General features: G+C 48.5%; 1 protein-coding gene across 2 annotated transcripts in view; it reads right to left on the minus strand.

The window, feature by feature from the left end:
- The window catches only part of XXYLT1 (xyloside xylosyltransferase 1), a 191,542-nt gene that overhangs the window by 127,962 nt on the left and 41,191 nt on the right, over positions 1-22,389 (minus strand). For both annotated transcript variants that reach the window (XM_074404761.1, XM_003927163.4), the window contains exon 2: positions 16,638-16,785. In XM_074404761.1, coding sequence (XP_074260862.1) covers positions 16,638-16,785 — 148 coding nt within the window. The remainder of the gene's footprint in view (positions 1-16,637; positions 16,786-22,389) is intronic.

The following is a 22,389-nucleotide window of genomic DNA, read 5'->3' on the forward strand; positions in this document are numbered from 1 at the left end:
CAGCTCACTGCAACCTCCACCTCCTGGATTTAAGCGACTGTCTTGCCTCAGCCTCCTAAGTAGCTGAGATTACATGTGACCGCCACAATGCCCAGCTAATTTTGCGTGCTTTTAGTACAGATGGGGTTTCTTCATGTTGGCCAAGCTGGTCTCGAACTCCTGACCTCAGGTGATCCACCTGCCTCGGCCTCCCAAAGTGCTGGGATTACAGGTGTGAGCCACCACACCTGGCGTCCAACGTATTCTCAATCCTGTGCCAACAAAAGCAAGACTCAGACTCTCCTCTCAAATTCTATGCTCGCTTTATCCCAAGTCCTACCTTGATGCTACTCCTTGTTGATGATCCCATTTCCATCCCTCTGGACTCAGAAATTGTACTGGAACCCCAAAACCTAAAATGCAATTAAAAAAAAAAAAGAAAAAAAAAGAAAAAAAAAAAACAAAAAAAAAATAAAATGCTGATCACAACATTTAAAAAAAAAAAAAAAAGAAAAAAAGAAATTGTACTGGAGTCTCAGGTTTCTCTGACAAAGTTTGGCTTCACTCCAGTGGCTTTTCATACTTTTGGCCATGCCAGCTAAAACACCCATGCTGGCTGGCCTCTCTAGACCCACGACTCAGCTGGGCTTATGCACACATTTTAGGGACTGCCTAAGTCTCACAGGACCTGACTGCCCAAGAGATAAAGGCCTACAAGGACCCAAGGCCACGGCGTTCTGATTAATTTCAAGTTTGGGACTTAGCTACCCCTCTGCTCCTTCCCTCCATCTGCACAGGAAATCCAGAGCTGACTGACAGCCAAGAGTAGAAAGGAATTGACCAAGGCCAGCTTCAGATGTGGTCTCTGGAGCACCAAACCCCGTTTTGCTCCAATGTTGTGAGAATAAAGAACTATACTCCCCCAGTCACATAGAAACAAAAGATACCAACACTGAGAACTAATCCCAAAACAGACAATGGAATAGGGCAGGGATTGCAATGTTATCTTAAAGAGACCAACTAGGTCCCTGGCCAAAAAAACTGGCAACAGCCTGATAGAATAATTAACAAATCTAAAAATGTGTCAAATCCAAAGATAAACAGAACCTCAAAACCACATGCTGTCCAATATTATCCAGAGGAGAGAAGACTTGGCCATGAGCTTTAGAACATGCTGGTTCCTCTTCCCAACATCTTTCTTCAGCTTTCACTCCCAGATGTAAAGACTGCCATGTCTACCAGAAGCCCCAAAAGGTGAAAACTTGGGAATCCTAAGAACACCTGTTGATTTGGGGTCCATAAGCTCAAGCTAAGAGGATATCTTGAGACTATCAGATGCATAGCTTCCAGCCTTCTTGCACCCAGAAATACCCACTTAGGTCACCTTGGAAGAATTATTTTAGATAAATGCAGAGAAGAAAGTAGGCTATAACTATTCTTAAGGACAATAGTAATTTGTTTCTCTGTTAACACTACAATTCACAATGTAGAAATCACAAAATATTATTTTTTATAATTTTGGAATAAAGAAGGCTTTTCTAGGTGTGACATAAAATTTAAAAGTCACAAGATAGATCTGACAACACAAATTTAGAAAAGAAATTTTGTATAGATGGGCTCTCACTATGGTGTCCAAGCTGGTCTCGAACTCCTGGCCTCAAGCAATCCTGCCTCGGCCTCCCAAAGTGCTGGAATTACAGGCGTGAGCCCTCACACCTAGCCACAACACAAATTTTTTTAAAATCTTCATAGAAAAAAAGTTAAAAGACTGCAAAAAATATATATTTTTTCAATGTATTTCAGGGACAAAAATGCTTATTTCCTTAACAAATACAGAGCTCCTTGAAATCACTAAGAAAAACTCAACAACCCAATAGAAAAATGGGCTAAGGGTATAAACAGTTCACAGAAAAGAAATTCAGTGATTCTTACCATTTGAAAGGAGATCCAATTTCACTCAAAAGAAAGGAAAGAAAACTTTATATTCTATAATGATATATATTTCACCTATCAAATTGGCTTGTACCCACCCCTTTGCCTCACTGAAAATCCCTGGGGGCCCACATATCCTTCAAGAAAGCAACAGACACAATCCCAACCCCAGGCTTAGGACTGACAGCAATGCAGACAGGGAACATGTAGGCACCAGAGAAAATCCACAAAAGAAGTGAATCGATGTTAAAATGTCATCCTATAAAATACAAAGAAGCAAGGCTTTAACCTGGGTCTTCAGACCCTTCTACCACAGGCTGAGCCTGCCTCGAAGAGCCCCAAGGGCCTGTGAGGAGCTTCCCTGGGCAGACTGTGGGACCGCAGGCAGGTCTAAGGAGTGCCTGGGGGGCTAGGCCTGCAGGTCCCATGCTGCAGCTCCCTAATCAGCATACGTTGCGCAAAGCAGCCCCACACAAAGTTGGTGGCACTGCAGATAGAGCCTGCCAGGCCTGGGAGACTCAGCTACACTGGGGATGCCACATGTCTGGCTGGGCAGGAGGGCTCCAGGAAACAGCAAGCCTTGCCTTTCTTCAACAGATTTGAAGGTTCTCAAGCAACAGAACAACAGTGCATTCATTCTATCCACCTTGGAAAATGGGACTGACAGATGGGCCTTCTGTTATGCACAAGATATTCTACCTCGTGCAAGAGGTGTGCACTCTATGGAAAAAAGGTAGCCTCGCTCAAATACCATGTTAGAGGCTGCCCACCACAGCCTCCAACCAAGATGGTATTTGGATGACACTCATATCTCTCTTTTTTGTATGACAGGTGTTTGTACATTGATGTAAATGTCTGATTCCTTCTCACAGCCTTCACCACATTCCTCAACCAAAGGTGCCACCTCCTTGGCACTCCACAGCTCTCTCTGTGCTGAGATCCCTTTGTATCAGTTACCTACTGTTGCATAACAAGTTAACCCAAAACTCAGCAGCTGCAAACAACAAATATTCATTCATATTACAGATAAATAAGCTGTAAGATAAATATGTTATTTATAAATATTATTGATAAATATGTTATTTATTTCAGAGACAATTCAGGCACAGCTTAGCTGGGTGCCTCTGGCTCACAGGCTGCCATCAAGTCTTCATAAAGACCCAGTCCCCCACTCACTCGGGTGGCTACAAGTCGGCCTCAGATCCTCCCTGGCTGTTGGCCAGAGACATCAGTTCCTCACCATGCAGGCCTCTCCACAGGGCAGCTCACATCATGGCAACTGAATTCCTCCAGGCAAGGCTCAGAGAGAAAGTGCCCAAAACAGAAGTGGCAGACTTTTATAACATAGTCCCAGAGTGACAGGCCATCACTTTTGCCAGATTCTATTCACTAAAAGTGTGTCAATAAGTCCAGCCTACATCAAGGAACAGCAGTCCCACCAGAGCAGGACTCCCAGGAGGGAGGGGTCACTGGGGGCCATGTTAGAGGCTGCCCACCACATCCCCCAACCAAGATGGTATTTGGATGACACCCATTTCTCTCTTTTTTGTATGACAGGTGTTTATACATTGATGAAAATGTCTGATTCCTCAACTAGAAAGTGAAGTTGTGAGGGCAAAATCCACATCTGATTCGCATCTGTTCCCCTTCCCCCCACCTCCGTGCCTAGAACAGCATCCAGGCCCAAGGGCTGCTCTGTATCTGAAAGTGGCAGTCAGCCCACCTGCCCACCGCCCACACCTCTGCTGAAGAGGCGCAGGTGGCTACGTGTAGCACCGCATGGTCCCACCTGCACTGGTCCTGGCTGACTGGACCAACCACGACAAAAAAAATCAACAATGTATGACCTGCAGGCTGGCCCATGGGAAAACACCAAGAGATGACGCCCGTGGCACCCGTGACAGGGAAGTCACAACAAAGCCCACACCAGCTTCAGTTCTGTAGGAACAGAAAAGCACATTTTTAAAAAGCAGTTGTAGAGAGGAGAAAATAAAGAAGTATAGACAGAAACAATGATTCCATTTGAGAGAAAGAGAGAGAAAAAATCACCAAAAGTTCAGTCCCCAGAGCTGCCCCTAATAATCCCTTTGTCATTGAGCTGAGCTGCATGAGTCCCGCTTTCTCATGGGGAAGCAAGGTAGAGGAAAAGGAATGGTAGAGAAAGAGTGCACAGAGTCCCCAGGAGGTCACTGGGGAAGGGCCAGGACACCCAGCAGGAGGCTTGCAAGAGGAGTTTCCTTGAGGTTAGCCACCAAATCAGCTCAGTCAGAAGCTAGTTCCTATCCTATGCACTGTGAATTCTCCAAATTTCACAGGTCTGTGATTAAGGACTATAATGGACAAACTTTATTATGTGATCAATGATGCTTTAAAAAAAAAAAAAATACTGGGCCGGGTGCGATGGCTCATGCCCGTAATCCCAGTACTTTGGGAGGCCAAGGCGGGCAGATTACGAGGTCAAGTGATCAAGATCATTCTGGCCAACATGGTGAAACCCCATCTCCACTAAAATTAGACAGATGTGGTGGTGTGTGCCTGTAATCTCAGCTACTTGGGAGGCTGAGGCAGGAAAATCACTTGGACCCAGGAGGCAGAGGTTGCAGTGAGCTGAGATCATGTCACTACACTCCAGCCTGGGTGAAAGAGCAAGACTGTCTCCCCCACTGGAAAAAAAAAAAAAAAAAAAGCTGAGGGTTAAGGCAAAGGAAACCTACGCCAGGTCCCCGGGAGACAAGCAGCTCTCAAACAGTTCTGTCATCAGAGCGCCACGCCCACTGGCGGGTCCCTCACGCTACTGTCCACACAGGGTGGGGATCCTCCTCAGTCCCTCCGCCCCATCAAGGGCTGTCAGAGTTTACAAAAACGTTCCAGCCCTTGCCATCTCAGCCTCATCAAGCCCAACTCAGGACCCTCTGGGACCTTTACAACCCCAGAGGTCAGCGTGAGGCAGCCCCACTGCTGCTGCTCGGGCCTGACAGGCAGAGCTGGTGACAGGGCTCAGGAGGCGCCTTCAAGCCAAAAGGAAGAGCTGAGCAAGCCCGGGCGGCGGGAAAGCAGAACGTGGGTCCCACCCAGAGAAAAAGGCAACCACTTTGGCTGGAGAGCAGGATGGATGAAGGGGAGCCGCAGAAACGCTGACGGGGAAAACCTGCCAGCAGGGGGAGTCCAGGCCCACACCCTGCAGCCCGCTCTCTCTGGAGGCCCCGCTATCGCCCAGAACGTTCCAAAGGATATCTAGAAGCCAGAGTAAAGGGGAGAGAAAAAACAGAAAAGCAGGCCTGAGACTCGATCCAAGGCGGTGACCAGCAGGACCTGGCCATCAGCAACCACACACATAGCTTGAGTTCAGAACTGGAGTATTCTCCGGCCAGGGACTTTCTCTGCACAAAGTTCCGGACAAAGAGAAACTGCACAGGAAAGTCAGCCCAGAGGCGCTTGGCGAACACGCTAGAGGGACAGGCGGGTATCTGACACCATCTGGACAGCAGCAGCCCCTGCCCAGGCTGAGGCCCCGGCCGTCAGCTGCACCCTGACCCAGAATGCCTGCCTGGTCCCTCCCACAGCCTTCATCCCAAGCGTTCAAGCCCCGAGCAAACCCCTCCTCATCCTCTCAAACCTTCCTCTCTGCACCCTGACAGAACTGACAGCATCTGGTCCATTCTCCGTGCAAACAACGTCCCACGCCCCGCTGAAGTCAGGACAGGACGCTGACGCTGCTCTGCTGACCTCTGCCCTCTTGCTCCATGTGTGACACCCACTCACTTGGGGTCCCTCCACCAACCGGAAGGGGAGCTCCCCAGGGGCAGGACCAGTGCCCGGCACACAGTGGGTAGGAGAATGGACTCCTCATGGCTGAGGTGAGGCCCATCATAAAAGCTGGCTAACCGCCTGGCAAGAAGTAATCAAAGCCAGCTGATGCCTCTGACTGATAGCCAAGAATTTCAGAGGCTCTTGAAAAATTAAAAGACACAGTCTAATGAAGGGGACCAAAATGGGAAATATTACTGCTCAACCAATTTGGCAACTATTTTCATTAGCTTAGAAAGAGCTTCTGGCATTAAATTAGTAGAAAATGGTCTCTATCACATTACTATTTTTAGCATTTTATGACAAATTCGCTTAGCTGTCCCTCTTCAGAATAAGAGACCTCGAATGCCTCAAATTTGCTCCATAGGCGCTGCCAGAAAATAGTTTTCACTGAAATCACTGGACACATGTTTAGAACCTTTGTTCGGAATCTGTCCAGATGTTTTCACTCAGGCAAGTTCCTGAATGTGTTTTTTCCTTTGCTTTCTTCCACACGAGAACCCCTGCTCCTCCCGCCATGAGTTGGCAGTCAAGGGCAGTCAAGGGCAGCACCCGCCTCACCAGGAATCAGAGCTCTCCAGGCTTGGGAAACCATCAGGAAATGGTTATCCCAAAAACTCAAGCTCCTGGTTGTGACTAATGCTGAGGAGTATTCAGAATCCATGGAATTCACCAGAAGCTGTGGAATTCCACCCCCACCCAGCTCTCCAGTGGGCTTTAAAAGAAAAAGTGAAGGCAGGCAGGGCATGGTGGCTCATGCTTGTAATGCCAACCCTCTGGAAGGCTGAGGCAGGTGGCTCATCTGAGGTCAGGAGTTTGAGACCAGCCTAGCCAACATGGTGAAACCCCATATCTACTAAAAACTCAAAAATTAGCTGGGCATAGTGGCAAGTGCCTGTAATCCCAGCTACTTGAGAGGCTGAGAAAGGAGAATGGCTTGAACCCGAGAGGCAGAGTTTGCAGTGAGCCAAGATGGTGCCGCCACACTCCAGGCTGTATGACAGAGAGAGACTACATCTCAAAAAAAAGGAAAAAAAAGAAAAAGGGTGAAGGCAGTGAGCCAGCTTTGGCTGACTGAGGTGACCCCAAAAAGGTATTCATTTAATTCACCTGACGAATATTTATTGAACGCCTACTATGTATCTATACCACTCCAGAAACTGGGAACACAGCAGTGAATGAAACACACAGAACGTCCTGCCCCCATGGAGCTAAGATTTAGGTGGGGCAGACAGATGATCCAAACAAACAAACAAACAAAAAGCAAAATGCATTCCACATAAGAGGGTGATAAGAACTATGACGAGAAAGAAAGCAGGGACGGGCCAGAGGCCTTCATCACAGGAGATGAGCCCGATTTCACATAGATGGCCAGGGATGGCTTCATTGCACAAAGAGCTGCAGGAGGAGGGGGGCAAGCCACAGGAATGCCACAGGGAGAGTGGCCCAGGTGGAGGGAGCAGGAATCGGGGGCGGCCACAGCAGGATGAGCGAGGGCACAGTGGGGGCTGAAGCCAGGACTGCAGGATCGGATGGGATGGGATGATGGGATTGGGAAGGAGGACCTGCCACTGGGAAGAAAAGGACCTTGCCCATGGGCTCACAGAAACGTGGTAACAGAGTTAAATTCTGGTCAGCTGCACCTGGTGTGGCCTTTTGGGGACACACAGAACAGGCCGGCTTCCAGTTTCCCAGGACAGCCCTCAGAAGACAGTGAGTCTTTTGAGGCGGTCCCCAAGCCCCGTGGGAACAGGTGCGAGCCCTGTTCCAGTTAGGAACGGGCCACACGGCAGGAGGTAGCAGGCGGGGCATGAGCATCACCGCCTGAGCTCCGCCTCCGGCAGCAGATTCTCAAAGGAGCACAAACCCTATAGTGAACTGCACATGCGCGGGTCTAGGTTGCACGCTCCTTATGAGACTCTGAGCAATGCCTGATGACCTCAGGTGGAACAGTTTGATCCCAAAACCTGCCACACACACCTCGTCTTCAACAACTCTGTCCCCGGGGCCCCCACCACAATTCATGATCCAGGGAAAGTCCTCCCAATGCCTCTGGGTCCAAGGCAAACCCAAAGCTATTTCAAATCTGCTCAGGAAATACAACCAAGAAAGTGAATAATTAAGTGAATAATCAAAGCGCCACACCCAATGACATGCTCTATTGGCCATGCTGCAGGGGCAGGGAAAGACTGATAGGAGATGGCTTTCGCTGGAAGTTGAGGATCTCCTGCCAACACCCGCACCCCAACAGAGAGAGCCACACACATGTTATTTATTACCCTTACTTGAGGGCAGCAGTTCTAAAGCGAGGGCTGTGGAGCAACCAGCTCTCAGAATGTGAAAGGTATTAGGGCATACTGTGGCCAATCGTGTTTCAGTGATGCTGGTTACACAAAGTTACATGTTTTTTACTGCAGTACTTATCAGAGCTTTTGGTTTGCGGATATGTACTTGACCCTCTAAGAAGAAATATACCAATACTAATACTCTCTAACACTTACCAAGTGTCTCTCAGTATCAGGCCTGTGAGATACCTCACACAGTATTTCACCCAGCCCTCCCCACAACCCCAGTGAGGCCTATATGGTTACTATCTCCATTTTATAAACAAGGAATGCTGCTCAGAGAAGCCAGGTTGTTCACTCAAGATCTCTGTTAGGAGTCACGAGGGGTTTGGGTAATACCAGATGTTATTTGGTTTCTGAGACCAAAACATTAGCAGCAATCGCAGGTGGATGATTCAAAAGCCACTTTATTACCTGCATCACTGGGGTGCGACACAGAACACTTTGGTAAACCAGGTTAGAGAATGGGGCTTAGGCACAAAGTCTGAGCGAGACCTTAGTCTCCTCCAGCCCAGTCTGTGTGAGAGGCAGAGGAGAGAGCAGAAAGCCGTGTCCCTTTCCAAGCTCTGCAGAGGCCAGCCCGGTGACAGTTCACTTCTCCTGCCTCAGGACTAAGAAAAAACTCCAGAAAGAAGGAAAGCCATGTATGTGCATGGGACCATGCTCACTAGTAAACAGGTCCTGGAATCAGATGCTATTTCACCCTCCTGTGCGGCAGAATCAGGGAGGGAGGAGGCTCTCCCTCTCCCCTACATCCGCCGACCAGGATACTGAGGGGCAGAGTGAGAACTCACTCTCAGGCCTGCTGACCCCACCCATGTCCACACTAAACCAGCCCCCACCCCCGTCTATCCTCAAGCCACTTCTTCCTGAAGCAAGCAGGGGCCACAGGACTAACACTGGAACTAGCAGGCGTCCTTAGCACCTTTCACAGTCAGGATCTCAGAGGCTGGAAAACCATCTAAATGCGGCATCCACAATTGTAGGGAGGCCCTTGTGTCTGCTTTCTCCTGGTGCTGAGGCTGATGGGGGGAGGGGCAGAGAAGAGGCTACCCTAGGATCTCCAGTCCTTAACCTACCGTACCCCAGATTCCAAAACAAATACACATCCGCCTGCAGGCACTCTCCCCATAGAAACACGTTTGCCTCATGATGACCGATTAAACATTGATCATTGAACAGTTTCCTGATTTGGCTTCAAACTGAACAAAGTTATGAAGTTCTATAAACCAGCCTTAAAAGCCTCCTGTTTTATGAAATTGATCTAAAAGAACAGTAGAGAACACTAAAGACCTCCCATGGCAGTGAGTACAAGTACAAAAAGTACAGAACAAAGAAATAAAAACTAAATACGGCTTTTACTACATTTGTCAAATTTTACTTAAAGAATAAAGAAAAAATGGTATTTTAAAGGCTTTCTGTAAAAGGCTACACACCTCAGGGTATCACGGAAGGAAGGGAGGGAAGGAAGGGAAAAAGAGATAAAGGGAGGGAAGGAGGGGAGGTAAGAGGGGAGGGAGGGAGCGGGGGAGGGAGCTGCCAGTCTAGAATTTCCCATTTGGGTTTTACTCCCAGCTGGCAAACATTCTGGCCCTGCCTCAATTCTTTCTCATGCTGGCCTGTGAACCTAGGCTATGAAGCACCCAGCATCAATTACCTGAATATTATACCAGCCTTTGCCACCCAGCAACACTGACCCAAAATGTCTTTGAAAGAGTCCAACCATCTGCCTGCAGCCTCAAGACAATAAGGCTCCATGACAGACATTGAAATAAGGACTCTCAGGAGTGGTAATGTCCAGGATGCCAGGGGAGCTGGATGGGGCCACCCCAATTTGCTGCAAGCTGGCTTTGCTGTTCTTTTCTACAATGGCAAGCGTCACACTGGCTTCAAGAGATGTGGGCAGAGAAGGCTCGGGTGCAAATCCTACCTTTTGAGGGATTTTATAACAGCTTGCATTGTCTGCTCTTTTTACCCACATAGATCTTCTTATGAAACACGAGCAGGCTGGGGTTGATGGTGGTAATCACACGCTAGATGTTATAGAGATTTCAGAAACCCTGATTCTGGGAGCTGGCGGGGAAGGGGAAGGGTGGAGGGAGATACGAAGAACTTTTGGCAGCATTACTTTTTTTTTTTTTGACACAGAGTCTCACTGTTGCCACAGCTGGAATGCAGTGGTACGGACTAGGCTCACTGCAACATCCGCCTCCTGGGTTCAAGTGATTCTCCCTCCTCAGCCTCCTGAGTAGCTGGGATTACAGGTATGCACCACCACATCCAGCTAATTTTTTTTTTTTTTTTTTTTTTTTTTTGTAGAGATGGGATTTCACTGTGTTGTCCAGGCTGGTCTTGAACTCCTGACCTCAAGTGATCCATCACCTCCCAAAGTGCTAGGATTACAAGTGTGAGCCACCATGCCTGGCCAGCAGCATTACTTTATTTCTAGCTCACATGACCCTGAAAGGAAGGCAAGTCAGAATTAGCAATTATCACCTGAGGTGCAAGAGGTGACATGTCTTGCAGAGAATTTGCTTGTCCCCTATCAGAAGCTCTTCCCAAAAGGCAAAAGTAGGTGGTCTAAGAGTCTGTGAATAAGTGTAGCCCCACACTCTTTGGTGCTGTTTGGAGGCAGGACTCACATTGCCTCTGAAACAGCTGACAACTCCTGTGTACTTACAATGTGCCAGGCACAGCACTAAGTACCATCTTCATCCTCTCAAGCCAGAACTATACTATCCCCACTATAGATGAGGACACTGCCATCTAGAGAGGAGCCAAGCTAACACTTAGGGAACCTACCATGCTCCATGCACTGTGTTAAGGCGGTGACATACACTAACTCATTCCATTCTCATAACAACCCATGACATATGAATAGCTGTTACCTCCATTCTGCCAGTGGGAAAACCAAGGCCTCGAGTAGTTCAGTAACTTGGCCAGAGCCTCATAGGTAGTCAGTGATGGGGCTGCCATGAACCCAGGCACACTGGTTCCAGGGCACATCCTTTTTTTTTTTTTTTGAGGCAGAGTCTCGCTCTGTCTCCCAGGCTGGAGTGCAGTGGTGCGATCTTGGCTCATTGCAACTTTTGCCTCCGGGTTAGAGCGATTCTCCTGCCTCAGCCTCCTGAGTCGCTGGGACTATAGGTACCTGCCATCACACCCGGCTAATTTTTTCTATTTTTAGTAGAGACAGGGTTTCACCAAGTTAGCCAGGACGGTCTCAAATTCCCAACCTCAAGTAATCTGCCCACCTCGGCCTCCCAAAGTGCTGGGATTATAGGCGTGAGCCACCACACCCAGCCAGGTCCATGCCCTTAACCATGATACCATATGGCCATAAGGCCTCCTTTAAGTAACCTCCCAAGATCAAAGCCTTGACCTGGGGAGTCACAGTGCTGCAACTGGCACCCAGCTCTGCCTGATCCTGAGCCTGGACTCCTACTCTGATTCACTAATCCCCTTTTTGCCTGCTCAGACCTGCCTGCCTCAGTGCTCCCAACACTGGACATGAAGGGACGATCAGACACAGCCATGCACAGCCCCATGCAGTACAATGGAGTCTATCGAATGGAATGGTGAAGCAGTCCTTCAAAATCTCTGGGCTCCCACGGCCATGGCCAGCGGCACTTGTAAGGAGGCAGACACTACCAGCAGGACGTGTGTGATGGGGCCCAGGCAAGGGACATGTGACCTTTGAAAAGTGACTATCCACGTTCTTTATACATGGACCACACATAGTGACTTCCTTCCAAAGAGTATAATACAGCAAGGGGGAAAAGAGTAATTTACAATGGAGAAACCTGACAAACACTTCTTCAGCCCCATGATCAAGATCAACAGGAACAGTGATCAACCATGCACCCTTGATATGATGTGATGTGTCACTGATATGATGTGAGGGAAACAGCACATCTCCTCTGCGTGTTCCTCCCATAACTTCCCAAAATACCATAAGCCCAGTCTGATGAGAAGAACATCATATAAATCCAAAGTGGGAAACGCTCTGCAAAACAGCTGACCAGCATTTCTCGAAACTGTCAAGGTCATCAAAAACAAGGCAACTTGGAGAAAATTTCACAGCCACCTCCTCCGGAAGCCTTCCTTCTTCCTGCAAATGCCTGTGACCTGTCCTCTTCTGAAGCCCTCAGCACTGAATGGCTCTTCATGTTGTTTGCCCTCATTGCTGGACCATGCCACCTGCCCCACTGACATGAGCCCATGTAGCGGCAGCCCAGCAAACACCTCTGAGACACCCAGGGTGGCCAGCACCATGTCCTGCAAACAGCAGTGCTTAGCATAGGCTGGCGACTGACAAAGGATTAACCGCAGGACAGGATCACCTTCCAGGGATGCATGGGGATGACAGGAGAGTCTCCTGAGGGACCTCTGGCCAGCCTAGGGCCCTGCCTGCCCTGCTCAGAGAGAACCCACCATGACCACAGAGCATGCACAGCCCATGCTGCTGGGCTGGAGCCGACAGCGCTTCAGGCCGTGTGACATAGGAGGGGGAAGCTGGCAGTCCTGGAGGAGTTGCCCTTGGCTCTCTCCAGCTCCAGTGGGGCAAAAAATGTTTTCTTTTCCATTGCATAAGATGCTTCCAGTGGCGACAAACTCAACACCACAGACAAACGGAAATCAAAGCCCCGTGGATGTGGGTGAAGAGCAGGGAGTGCCTGTGTCTCTGTGGAGGGCACATAGGCAGGCAAGTGTGAGCCACGGGGCCAGCCAGGTCAATCTGCATGTGACCCCCAACAAGCAGCAAAGAGAAAAACAAGCTCTGACCAAAATCCCAGCCAGCATGTCCTTCCTGGCAGGACCCCTTGGTTCTTCCTGAGGCCCCTGCTCAGATGGGGTTCTGGGCAGTGCTGCTCCAAGGGGGCGACCACGACAAAATGCATGGGTGTGACCAGCCCAACACCTTCCCAGCCAGGTCCCCTCTGCAGGGCGTGACATGGGGCCCAGAAGGCAGGCAAGGAGGCCAAGTCCTGTAAGCTTCACGGGGCTGTGCATGTGTACAAGGCTGGGTGTCCAGGTCCGGACATCAGAATGGGCATAAGCTTCAGACTGAGAACTCCAAGCGGCAGGGAGGACGCAGATCACTGCAGAACTCGGAGAAGTGGCCTAACTTCTCAGCTCCTTCCTTTCCTTCCCTGTCCAGTGGGGACAGCCACTGTCTCAAAAAGTTCTTATGTGGCGGCCTGAGGTGGTCCACGTGAGAAGTCAGACGCTAACAGGCTTAGAACTGTGCAGACACTAGCAGGCTTGAAAACTGAGCCTCACCTGTGTGAGTGGATAGCCTGGGCAGCTGGGGGTTGACACACCCTGGCCTTAAAAGGGTCACCTCTGGCCCACTAATTACACCCTTGGGAGTTATCATAGGAAAGAATCCTAATTAGAGAAAATAATCTGTGTGCATATGGATATCCATCACATAGTTTATGATATAAGAGAAAACAGAAAGCATCTAGCTCGCTAAGAACAGGGAAATGAGAAAGTGAACTGAGGTTCATCTACTCAATAAAACCATTCGAAACATTTTCAAAGATTGTAATTATACAGAAAATGGGGACGTGAGCCATTAACTGAAAAAATCATGACATAGTTTCATTTGTACAATTTCTTTCATGCTGGGGGCGTTGAAATGAAGATTCAATTTCAAATCTTGATCTATAAAAAAAGACTGGAAATGATTTGAATATACAGCATAACTCCTACTTTATCTAAAGTTTTAAAAAGCTGCATGTTGGGAATATAAAGAAGATAAAGAATTAATGATGGCTGGGCGTGGTGGCTCATGCCTGTAATCCCAGCACTTTGCAAGGCCAAAGCGGGCAGCTCACCTGAGGTCCAGGAGTCTGAGGCCAGCCTGGCCAATGTGGTGAAACCTCATCTCTACTAAAAACATAAAAATTACCTGGGTGTGGTGGTGCATGCCTGTAATCCCAGCTACTAGGGAGGCTGAGGCAGGATAATCTCTTGAACCCAGGAGGCGGAGGTTGCAGTGAGCTAAGATCGCACCATTGCACTCCAGTCTGGGCGATAAGAGAGAAACTCCATCTCAAAAATAAAAATAATAATAATAATGATATTTATATAGCAGCAAAGAGATCACTTTTTTCTACTTTAAGGATGTTTTCAGATATCCTTTTTTTTTTTATGGATTTCTGGGGCAAACACCAGACAGCACCCCCAGGAGGAACTCAAAGGAGCCCAGGTTTTTCTGGCCTAGCCCTCCTGGGTGAGACCAAGGGCTCAGGCTCCACCCACACCCCATCCTCACTTTCCTGGAGAAAAATGCTGTGAAAGAGAACAGCCAAAGTAGGAAGAATGCAGCAATTACACCAGAACAAAACCATCAACCAAAGCACAAAACAACACTCATTTCTATGATTAAGAAACAATGAATGCAAACAAGGCAGCAGTTAAGAATCACGACAAACTCAGGACAGCATAAATCAAGTCTGAAAACAAAGTGTCCTTCCAAAAATTGCAGGAATTCCAAATGATCTGCGCGGTAGGAACTCCCCAGTGCTGCCAAGTGTGCCAGGCCAGACTTCCTGGCAGGACACGCCCCAGACGCCACAGGAAACTCAAGGACTGCTCATTTTATTTTATGACTATCAAATTTTAGTAACTCCTAATAACTCTTTTCTTAGGAAGAGGATTTGGGCCATGTGTAAAAATACATTGCTGAAAGCACATTATCACTCCCCTAAAGAACCCAAGAAAAGACTGGTGTTTGCTGGAGGCACATCTAAAATAACTCCTTCCCCAGCACCAGAAGCAAGCCCCTCGGAGGGCGGGGTCCACGCCTGGAGGGCCACCAATAATCGCATCCATTTACTGCATCAACTGCAAAGCTCTGGCCAAAGTCTTTTCTCTGCAGACATCACCCCCGTGAGCTATGCCAGGCTCTTGGGCAGGGCTGAATCAGAGATGGCCAGAGCACCTTCCTGGTGTCATTCTCACCCTCTCCCAGAGCAGCCTGGGAGCTCCCTAATTCTTGTCATCGGTCCCTACACAATTCATTGCCTGGCTCTCCTATAGCTGAAGGCAGAAGTATTTTCTCTTTCCTGACAAACCACAGGAGCTGTGTTTCCCCTTCCTCTGGGTTACTCCAAAGCGCAACCTGGCCCAGAGTTGAGCACACGATGGGCAGAGACCTAACAGCTGACAGAGGGAAAGAGGCAGGAGGGAGGGAGGTGAAGGGAGGTCAGGTATGCTGCCTCCCCCTGGCTCCCTAGAATACAGAAACCCGAGGGGGAGTCCTACAAGCCCTGGGCTCTTCAGAATGCAAATTGAAACAGCTCACTGCTGCAGCCCCTCATTCTACAGGTGGGGAAACTGAGGAGGCCAAGACAGACAAAGTGGCTCAGCCATGAGCAACACCCACATCTGTTTGCGTGCTACAGTCTAAAACAGAACCACAACCTTCTCAAGTCTGAGCCACCCACAGCCCCTGTACTGGGCCTGTCCAAGAGATCACGTACAGGGCACCTGATGGGGTAGAAGTAACTGTTTGGAGAAGCAGGTTCCAACCTTGGCTCTGCCACTTAAAAGGCTGCATAGCCCTGGGCAGGTCTTGCAATGCCTCGGCTTTACCTGTAACCCCACAGGACAGGTAGAAGCGCTGGGTGAGCTGACAGAGCTGCAAAGGATCACCAATGCTAGCTCTTCACCCTAGACCCTGTCAGTGAGCTCATCTCCTGTGTTCTTCAGCCTCCCACCCAATGGAGCCCCGAGCCCTCGCCTCACAACAAAGAGGACATTCAGAGGCCTCCATGGTACTGGAACTTGCCGGCCAAGTCCCAGCAAGAATGGGTAGGCTTGCTTTTCCCTGCAGTAGGACAACCTGCCAACAGGAACTGGGCTTCCACTCTTAACTCCTGAGTTCCTGGTTCACCAGGCACCTTCTTTTGCACTTCTCTCTGCTGGGGCAGAGGAGCAGGCCTTCACCATATGGCCCAGCTGTCACCTGAGCTACCAGGATCTGCCTGGTCTGTAAAAGCCAACCAGCCACAGTTCAGATAACTGCTACTCCAAAGCTCCAAACACCTCTTCTCACCCCTAAGAAACTCAGGTCATGGCTCACTGTGGCCAGAAACTGATTGATATGGTTTGGCTGTGTCCCCACCCAAATCTCATCTTGAATTGTAGTTCCCAAATTTCCCATTTGTGGTGGGGGTGTGGGAACCTGGTGGGAATAATTTAATCATGGAGGCAGTTACCCTCACGCTGTTCTCATGCTCATGAGATCTGATGGTTTTATACGGGGCTTTTGCCCCTTTTGCTTGGCACTTCTCCTTGCTGCCGCTATGTGAAGAAGGACGTGTTTGCTTCCCATTCGATGGCTGTAAGTTTCCTGAGGCTTCCCCAGCCATGCTGAACTGTGAGTTGATTCTTGGTGTAGGAAGCTCTGCGGTACAAAGGGCTTGGCTGGCTCCCTCATCCCCTCTCTCATGTGCAGTGAAGCTATTCTCTCTGATACAGGGCATAGGCAGTGTTGGAACCAGGGAAATGAATGCAAAAGCCAGACACCCAGGGGCTGCTGCTCCTGGAAGCCCAGGTTACCTTTGGGCATGATCTGATGCATGGCCACTGAGAGGAAGAAGATGGAGTCGCTGTAGTAGGTCCCCGAGCCAGCGCTGAAGTGCTTCTGCATGGCCTCCACGACGGGGAAGAGCTTGTCTGTCAGCACAGCAACATCGTGGAAGATGACCTGTAGCAGGTGCAAGAAAACCAAGACTCAGCAGACCAGTTCTTTTCACTGCAAGCTCGACACCCAATACCCAGCCCACAGAGGCAGAGGCAGAGGCAGACAGTGCCTCTCCAGGGTCCATATGCAGGAAATGGGGCCAGGGGTAGCAACAGAGAATTAAGGAAATGAGAACCAGGAGTCAGAGTTGAGGCTGCACTAAGGGGACAGGGACACTGTGTGAGGAGTGGCGTGCAGGCACGCATGTATGGGGTGTGCAGTGGGAGAGAAGTGGGAAGACAGGAAATGTCTTCAAGCTGGACCTCCCTGAAGGTAGCTCTGTGCCCAGCGATGGTAAACTGTCTGAGAATGTGTGATCCGCATCATGTTGCATGGCTAACACTGCGCCAGCCACTGCATCTGTTCCACAGACCAGTCCGATAACCCTGCTCTACCTCCCCGATCCAACAGCCTCAACAAGGAGACGGTCTGGCCACTGGAAAATGAAACCCGGAAAATGCTCAGTGCTACAGTAAACTCATTCAATTCAGCCAGCATTTTTTGAGTATCACTGACACTTTGGAGGCACTGTAAGAAGTATACGGAGTAGCCGGGCGCGGTGGCTCAAGCCTGTAATCCCAGCACTTTGGGAGGCCGAGGCGGGTGGATCACGAGGTCAAGAGATCAAGACCATCCTGGTCAACATGGTGAAATTCCGCCTCTACTAAAAATACAAAACATTAGCTGGGCATGGTGGCGTGTGCCTGTAATCCCAGCTACTCAGGAGGCTGAGGCAGGAGAATTGCCTGAACCCGGGAGGCGGAGGTTGTGGTGAGCCGAGATCGCGCCATTGCACTCCAGCCTGGGTAACAAGAGCAAAACTCCATCTCAAAAAAAAAAAGAAGTATACGGAGTAACCAGGTACACTTTCCTCAGAGCACTTAGAAGTCTAGAGGTATCATCAGCTACGGCAGAGCTTTGTAATTTATGAAACACTGTCACATACGCACACTGATTCCCATGACAACCTAGGACTTCTGTGAGGCAGACGTCACTATTATAGCCTCCAAATTACAAATAAGGACACAGACACTCAGGTTACTTGCACCAAGTCACACAGATAATAAATGCAGTCAGAACTTGACTCTGGCCTCCAGACTCTGAGACCCTCAGTCTTTCCACTATAAACGCATCCTCATTCCTTCATAGCAACCAACAAGGGAAGAAGAGATCACTCAACCCGCAATTAGAGCAGACGAGTACTAATGGGATCCTGAGGTGGCTTTCTTGTCTAACACTATTCCAGAAGATGAGAAGTATGGCCTATACATAGCCCCAGCTTCACACGTGATACCAGATGACTGTGCTCTTTCCACCCGTCTTACAAGTTCTTCCTGTTGCTCCGTGTGCCCCTCACAGGATCTAGATCATTCTACCACACACAGGAGGCACTCAAGCCAGAAGGCTGGATGTTCCTCTTCCTCCTTCTTCCGTGCTCCTAAGAGTTCTGCAAGCGCCACCTCCCACCACCATCTTCTCTGGCAGGTGACAGGACAAACCCGCCACACTGAATCCTGGCTGCTCGATCACCACCTCATCAACTCCCGAGAGCCCACCTGAACAGATGCCAGCAGCAAAAGGTGAAGCCACATGAACCCAGCTGCCCGGTTTACACTGTCACTTGGCCTGCCAGCAGAATAGACAGTTGTGAGTGGAGCCCAAGAAGTTCTCCAGCAGGTGGGCTCCACTCCATCACTCACATTTGCCTTTTCCGTCCACCTGCCCACCCAGTCTCACAGTGTTGTCTGCACTACCTGCACTTCCAGAACCTCTGGCTGTCGTGGCCCTGTAAACCACCCTGTCAGCTTTTGACCTATATTTCCCTTATTTCTTATATATTCTTATATATGTATTTTTTTTTTTTTTGAGATGGAGTTTCACTCTTGTCACCCAGGCTAGAATACAGTGGTGTGATCCTAGCTCACTGAAACCTCCACCTCCCGGGTTCAAGTGATTCTCCTGCCTCAGCCTCCCAAGTAGCTGGGATTACAGGCACCCACCCATGCCCAGCAATTTTTGTATTTTTAGTAGAGACGAGGGTTCACCATGTTGGTGAGGCTGGTCTCAAACTCCTGACCTCAAGTGATCCACCCACCTCAGCCTCCCAAAGTACTGGGATTACAGGTGTGAGCCACTGCAACTGGCCTGTATCTCTCATGCAGCTTATTTCTATTCCTTATTAACCTATATCTCTCTTAGTTCACATTTTCATTTATTCTTGGGTCTCTATAAATTTCTGAAACACTATTAAACTTAGCAAAACTTTTTATTTTTTATTTTTGTGGAGACAGAGTACATGTGTATATTTATGGAGTATATTTTCATACAAGCATACAACGCACAGTATTTCAAGGTAAGTGAGGTATCCATCACCTCAAGCATTTTTATCCTTTGTGTTACAAACAATCCAATTATTTCAGTTATTTGAAAGTGCATAATTAAACTATTTTTTACTGTAGTCACCCTGTGCTAGCAAATACTAGGTCTTGTTCTTTTCAAATATCTTTTGTGTTCATCAACCATCTCCCCCTTCCCCCAACTCACTCCACTACTCTGCCCAGCCCCTGATAACCATCATTCTAACTCTAACCATGAGTTCAATGGTTTTAATTTTTACCTCCCACAAATAAGGACATACAAAGTTTGTCTTTCTGGGCCTGACTTCTGTCACTTAACAAAATGACCTATGGTCCCATCACTGTTGTTGTAAATGACAGGATCTCATTCTTTCTTATGGCTGAATAGTACTCCATTGTGTATATGTACTGTTTTCTTTTCATCAGTTGATAGAAATTACCCGCCTTGGCCTCCCAAGTACTAGGATTACAGGTGTGAGCCACTGTGCCCAGCCTGAAGCACATTTTTGCCATATATGCTATTTAAGTTTTTTCCCTTGAACACTTCAAATATGTCATGCCACTCTCTCCTGGCCTGTAAGGTTTTCACCAAAAAGTCTGCTGCCAAATGTATTGGAGGTCCATTTTATGTTATTTGTTTCTTTTATCTTGCCACTTTTAGGATCCTCTCTTTATTTTTGACTTTTGAGAGTTTGATATTTAATGTCTTGAGGTAGACTTCTTGGGGTAAATCTGGTTGGTGTTCTATAACCTTCCTGTACTTGAATATTTATATCTTTCTCTAGGTTTGGGAAGTTCTCTGTTATTATCCCTTTAAATAAATTTTCTACTGCTGTCTCTCTCTCTCTCTACCTCCTCTTTAAAAGCAGTAACTCTTAGATTTGCCCCACTGAGGCTATTTTCCAGATCTTGTATGCATGCTTCATTCTTTTTTATTCTTTCTTTTGTCTCCCCTGACTGTTCTTGCTTGCTTGCTTGCTTTTCTTGCTTTTTTTTTTTTTTTTTTTTTTTTTTTTTTAAGACAGTGTCTGGCTCTGTCATCCAGGCTGGAGTACAATGGCACAATCTTGCCTCACTACAACCTCTGCCTCCCAGGCTCAAGCCATCCTCCCACCTCTAATTGTGTATTTTCAAATAGCCTCTTAAAACTTACTATTTCTTTCTTCTACTTGATGAGTTCTACTATTAAGAGATTCTGATACATTCTTCAGTATGTCAGTTGCATTTTTCAGCTCCAGAATTTCTGCTTGTTCTTAATTCTTTCAATTTGTTTGTTAAATTTATCTGATAGGATTTTGAATTTCTTCTCTGTGCTATCTTGAATTTGAGTTTCCTCTAAACAACTATTTTGAATTCTCTGTCTGAAAGATCACGTATCTCTGATTCTCCAAGACTGGCCCCTGGTGCCTTATTTAGTTCATTTGGTGAGGTTCTATTTTCCTGGATGGTCTTGATGCTAGTGGATGTTTGTTGGTGTCTGGCCATTGAAGAGTTAGGTGTTTATTGTAGTCTTTGCAGTCTGGGCTTGTTTGTACTCATCCTTCTTGGGAGGCTTTTCAGGTATTCAAAGAACTTGGTGTTGTGGTCTATGTTTTTGGTCACTGCAGCTGTATGTGCCTTAGGGGGCACACCAAGCCCAGCAATACTGTGCTTCCCGCAGATTCACAGATGTACCACCTTAGTGGTCTTAGACCACATCGGGAAGAATTCTCTGAATTACCAGGCAGACTCTTGTTCTGTTCCCTGTCTCCCAAATGAATGCTCTCTCTCTCTCTCTCTCTGGCTGAGCTGCTTGGGGAGGGGTGACACCCCTGTCACTACCACCACTGGGACTGCACTTGGACAGATTTGAAGCCAGCACAGAACTGGCTGCTGTAACCACCACCTGACTACTCTCTATGTTTACTCAAGGCCCTAGGGCCCTATAATTAGCAGGTGGCAAAGACTGCCAGGCTTGCATCCTTCCCTTAAGAGCAGTGAGTTCTCTTATGCCCCAGGCAGGTCCAAAGATGCTGCCTGTCAGCCAGGGCCTGCAATCAGAAACTCTAGAAATCTAACTGGTGCTCTATTCTACTGCAGCTAAGCTGGCACCAAAACCACAAGATAAAGTCCTTCCCACTCTTCCCTCCTCTTTCCCCAGGCAGAGGACTCTCTCCCTGTGTCCACTACCATCACAGGCCCATAGAGAGTACTGCCAGGGTGCCACCAATGTTTGTTTAATGCCCAAGGACTCTTCAGTCAGCTTGTGGTGAATCCTGCCAGTCCTGGGACTCTCTACAGGACCTACCCCAGGTCCAGGCAGAGCTTTCAGTGAGCTCCCTGCTAGCCTGGGGTAGGTCCAGAAATGCTATCCAAGAGTCAAGGCCTAGAACTGGGGACCCCAAGGGCCCAGCTGGTGCTTTTCCTCACTATGTCTGAGCTGGTATCTAAGCTGCAGACAAAGTCCCCTTTATTCTTCCCTCTCCATTACTCAAGCAGAGTGAGTCTCTCCTCATAGCCGCCATAGCTGTGAATGTAATGGATCATATCCGAAGACAGCAGGTGTCAGAGTCTCACCCAAGTCCCACGGAACGTACTACCTGGTTACCACTACTGATTATTCAGGGCCCAGGGGCTCTTTAGTCAGCAAGTGATAAATCCTGCCATGACTGGGTCCTTTCCTTCAAGGCAGTAGGTTCCCTTCTGGCTCAAGGTGCCTTGAAATGTCATCTAAAAGCTAGGGCATGGAAGGGGGACCTCACGACTCTGCCTGGTGTCTTATCCTGGCGTGACTGAGCTGGTACCCAAGCTACAAGACAAAGTCCTTGTTATTTTTCTCTCTCCTCTCTTCTAACAGAAGGAGGGGGTTTCTTTTGGAGCTGTGAGCTACACTGCCTCGGTCTGGGGGTGGGGGATGCAAGCTATCCCTTAGCCACCCTAGCTGCTGTCTCACTAGGTCATGCACCCCACAAGTCCACTGGCCCTGAGCCCAGCACAGCACTGGAACTTGCCTCCCAAAGTGCTGGGATTACAGGTGTTACAGTCCTTGTGGCTTGATTTATTTAGAACGCCAGAGCACTTGAACCTATGGTGACAAAGCTTGCTGGAACTCAGGTTCTGACTGCTGAGATGGGCGATTCTCCTCTGGCTAGGCTGGTCTAAATGCTCCCTCCATGGGCACTGGCTGAGTTCTGCCCACTGTTAGCAGCAATGAGTTCCAATGCAAAGTCCC

The sequence above is a fragment of the Saimiri boliviensis genome, chromosome 8 (assembly GCF_048565385.1).
Source record: "Saimiri boliviensis isolate mSaiBol1 chromosome 8, mSaiBol1.pri, whole genome shotgun sequence".
Taxonomy (NCBI): Eukaryota; Metazoa; Chordata; class Mammalia; order Primates; family Cebidae; genus Saimiri; species Saimiri boliviensis.